At 50.6% G+C, this 3,701-nt stretch overlaps 1 protein-coding gene across 1 annotated transcript in view; it reads right to left on the bottom strand.

Annotated features, from left to right (window-relative positions):
• WNT11 (wingless-type MMTV integration site family, member 11) overlaps positions 1-649 on the bottom strand; it is a 23,636-nt gene extending 22,987 nt beyond the window's left edge. The window contains exon 1 of the mRNA XM_009321940.1: positions 479-649. Coding sequence (XP_009320215.1) covers positions 479-561 — 83 coding nt within the window. The 5' untranslated portion in view covers positions 562-649. The remainder of the gene's footprint in view (positions 1-478) is intronic.
• Between the last annotated feature and the right edge of the window lie 3,052 nt (positions 650-3,701).

The raw sequence follows: 3,701 nt of genomic DNA, 5'->3' as shown, positions 1-3,701 counted from the left end.
CCCTTCATGAAATCCAAAGGTTAAAAGGAACACAAAAAAACCATGTTATCTGTCAAGCATCCCCTGTGGTTGGAGATTGGCGGCGTTATCTTAGCTGCCGTCCCTACTGCTCTCAGCTCCTACTCAGCACGACCAGCGGTCCCGGTGGGAGAGTTTCCCAGCGCGGCAGGAGCTAACGCTAGAAACTTCATTAAGTGGCTCATGTGAGCGTTCAAGTGTGTGCCTTTCCTTTGGTATCAATGAGGAGAAGAAAAAGCGAGCCTAAATCATGCATATTTTGGAAAGAAGATGGAGACATATTGTTAGCACAAGCCCCTAGTACACACACTTGAAATCAATGAATGCCCAGAGAAATGCAGCGTTTGCTGCTCTTTAAATGGCTTTACAGTGTGCTCCAAATAGCAGTTGCAAAAACGGGTAACAGACCAGCAATGCCTACAAAGACTTTAAAAATGCATAGAGATAGCCAGGTACTTACATCCATTTTATCCCATAGCAAATCGCCGTCTGCAGAATCAAAGACAGAAAACCAGCTAAGAAAAATCGTGGACTCGGCTTCATTTTCTCCACCGTCCCCCACTTGCCAAAGGAAACCAGCTTCTCCAAAGAAAAAAAGGAGTCTTCCTAATTTTCTGCACGACGTATTTCCCTGCAGTTTGGGTGCTGCTCCTCCTTGGAGACGAACAACCTGAAAGGAGAGAAAGAAAGAGCGCGAGCTACGGTTAACTCTGAAGTTTAGCGAGTCGTCGCGAGAGAGAGTTCTATTATCCAAATGGCAAAGGAGTGGTTTATGAATCATGAAAAAGTTTGGATTATCCCCTCTCAGTCCCCTCCCTCGCCAAGCCTTGATACAACCTTTCGAGTCAACAGACAGACAAACCGTATGGCTTGAATTACACCCTGAGTTATGGTCTGATTGTGTGTTTCCATTTAACCCTGCACATGGCAAGACTTCATTCGCTGCTTCACTTCCCCCCCCCCCCCAAAAAAAAAAGGTTTTTGGTCGGGGGAAAAAAAAGAAAAAAAAAAAGATAAATCTTTAGATGAGTCCAGATCTTCAGCTATTCATCTCTCCCTTCCTTCTCTCCAGATTTCTTTTCTTTTTCCCTCCTCTTTTTCTACAGAGAAGACAAATTATAAAAGCTGCATTTCCCGACTTCCCGCAGGTGCCCATGCCCTGCAGATGTTTAAACATGGAAAAGAGAAATTTAATGAAAAAAACCCTGTTTCCTTTCTTCATATTTTCTTTGCTTCACTGGAGGCCACCGAATGGCCTTCTCCGAGTATTATGATATGTGTGTTTCTAGCAATTGTAAAGACAGAATTGGTGTCATTTTCACATTGTCAGTCAGCATCCAAGGTATCTTGGGCTGTTTTGTATACAGAGATTCCCCCCCCCCCCCTTTTTTGTTGTTTTTGTTGTTTTTCCCTTCTTCAGTCCAAACAAATAAACAAACCAGGTGTAGGACTAAAATTCTTAGAGGGGTCCTCTCTGTCTCCGGGGCACAGCTTGCTTATTTTAGCAGCGGTATTAATAGCAGTAAATGGGTTTCCCTTCAGTTATTCACTTCAGACACCGCTCCAGGCTGCTCTTTGTGGTCTTTGCAAAGGGTTTCCCACTCCACAAGAAAGCCAATAATAAAATAAACAGAAAAACCTGCCTGCCACATTGCACCTCTGGAGTCTCACAGCCCATCGCATGGCACGCTGGCATGCCCAAGCCGCAACCGCGCATCCCCCCACGCCGCCCTCTCGAAGGGCTTTGGGATGGGACCGGGAACGGCTGGCGCAGTCAGCAACGCTTCGAGGAACCCCTTGCCCTGGGAAAAGCACATCCCACCTGACCCCCCAGCTCTGGATTTGTCCCAGCTGCAGCTTTCTGCCTCGATACCCCCATTTCGGGAGCAATTAGGTCGGCAGGGAAGGGATATTTCTGGGTGTTTTTTTCTGCTATCTGCAGTGTATTTTTCCATTCAGGCTGCTTTTTGGCTATCCCAACCCCAGCGCCTGGTGTAAAGGGTTACTAGAGAAGTGCTGTTATTATAAAGGATTTTAATAACCTCTAGGGGTGAGTTCCCGGCTCCCTTGAAGTCCGAGACAAAACTCCAACTGACTACAAGGGAGGCAGGATTTCATCGCCACGGGTTGTTTTTCTTTAATGCCCGCTCAGATTTGGGTTTGATGTGTCCCTTGAAGGCAGTGCTCCCATGAGCATCCAGGCGTACTTCTTGTTTCAGGGTATTTCTGTATCTTTTAATCTTTGGAAGCTCTTTGCTTCCCCCCTCTCCACGAGCACACTGGAAACCTTCAACCCTTAATCCTGTCCATGCCTTTTAGTGTCCATTTAGATATTTCAGACCCCTTATCTCCCTCCCGTGAATTGCTGAACAACGCCAAGAGTCGGGTGTAAAATGTCTCAGATGGTCTAAAATCCTCTCGCTAACCCAGAGCAGCCAACTTCATCCTCCGCTTTGCCCCCTGCCTTGAAAAAGTCACAGTTTGGATTCCCCCTCCAGGGAGGAACAGAAATGAGCTAAACCCCCCATCCCTACCCCAAGAGCTGCAAGCTTGGCCTGCGATCGCACCCCTGTTATTTGGGGAGGTTAATAACGCCTTTTTCCACTCAGTCCAGCACAGGTTACGTTCGCAAGAGGAATTTGCAAGAGGAATTTGCAAGGGGAGGGGAGGGAGGGAGACTCTTTGGGGCAGACGTGATGTTTACAGCTCTGCAGAGCTCTGGGTCACTGATCAAACCAGCAGCAAGTGGCCTGCGGACTCCTAAAAGACAGAGCCGTTTTTAACTCAAAGCTCTCTTTTCTCTGCACTCCGGGGAGGTTTGCAGCCAGCCCCACTCTTGCACGCAGAAAACACTCCCCATCTGACACCTCCGAGAGTCCGGGATGGGAATAGGCAATACGAACTATATATAAACGTGTCGGTATCCATCTCACATTTTTGCAACTTTCCCACCCAAGAAGGAAAGACATCCACCTGACCCCGCTGCTAGCCTGCAGCTCTCGCCAGGAGCACAGTCGCCTGGATTAGGGGTAGCGCATCCCCAAATGACCTGCAGTGAGGATGGGGAGCAGGGACAGGGAATGGGGGGTGGGGCTGCTTGCAGCCCCCAGGTCTCCCCTCTCCATGCAGCCTCCCCTCTCGCTTCCAGCTCCCGGGTCTCCCCTCTCTCTTCCAGCCCTCTGCAGCTCCCTTCTCCATTGCAACTCCTGGGTCTCCCCATTACTCTGCAGCCTCCTGGGCTTCTCTCTCCATTGCAGCCCCCTGCATCTCCCTTCACGCTTGCAGCCCCGAGTCTCCCCTCTCCCTTGCAGCCCCCAGATCTTAGGTGTCCCTATACCCTTCTCCATCTCCCCTCTCCCTTTTAGCCCCCGAGTCTCCCCTCTCCCTTGCAGCCCCCGGGTCTTAGGTGTCCCTATACCCTTCTCCATCTCCCCTCTCCCTTGTAGCCCCCGGGTCTCCTTTCACTTCAGCCCCCGGAGCGTCCCGTCTCCCTTGCAGCTCTTGAGTCTCCGCTCCCCGCTGCAGCGCATCGGTCTCAGCTCTCTCTACACCCTCTGGGTCTCCTTCTCCCTTGCAGCCCTTGGGTCCCCCCCCTCTCCTGCACCCCACCGGGTCTCAGGTCTCTAATGCACAACCCCCGCGTCTCCCCTCTCCCTTGCAGCCTCCAAGCCTCCCCTCTCCCT

The sequence above is a fragment of the Pygoscelis adeliae genome, unplaced genomic scaffold (genome assembly GCF_000699105.1).
Source record: "Pygoscelis adeliae isolate BGI_AS28 unplaced genomic scaffold, ASM69910v1 Scaffold263, whole genome shotgun sequence".
Taxonomy (NCBI): Eukaryota; Metazoa; Chordata; class Aves; order Sphenisciformes; family Spheniscidae; genus Pygoscelis; species Pygoscelis adeliae.
Note: the sequence above shows the minus strand (reverse complement) of the source record. Positions and strands in the feature narration are given on the sequence as shown.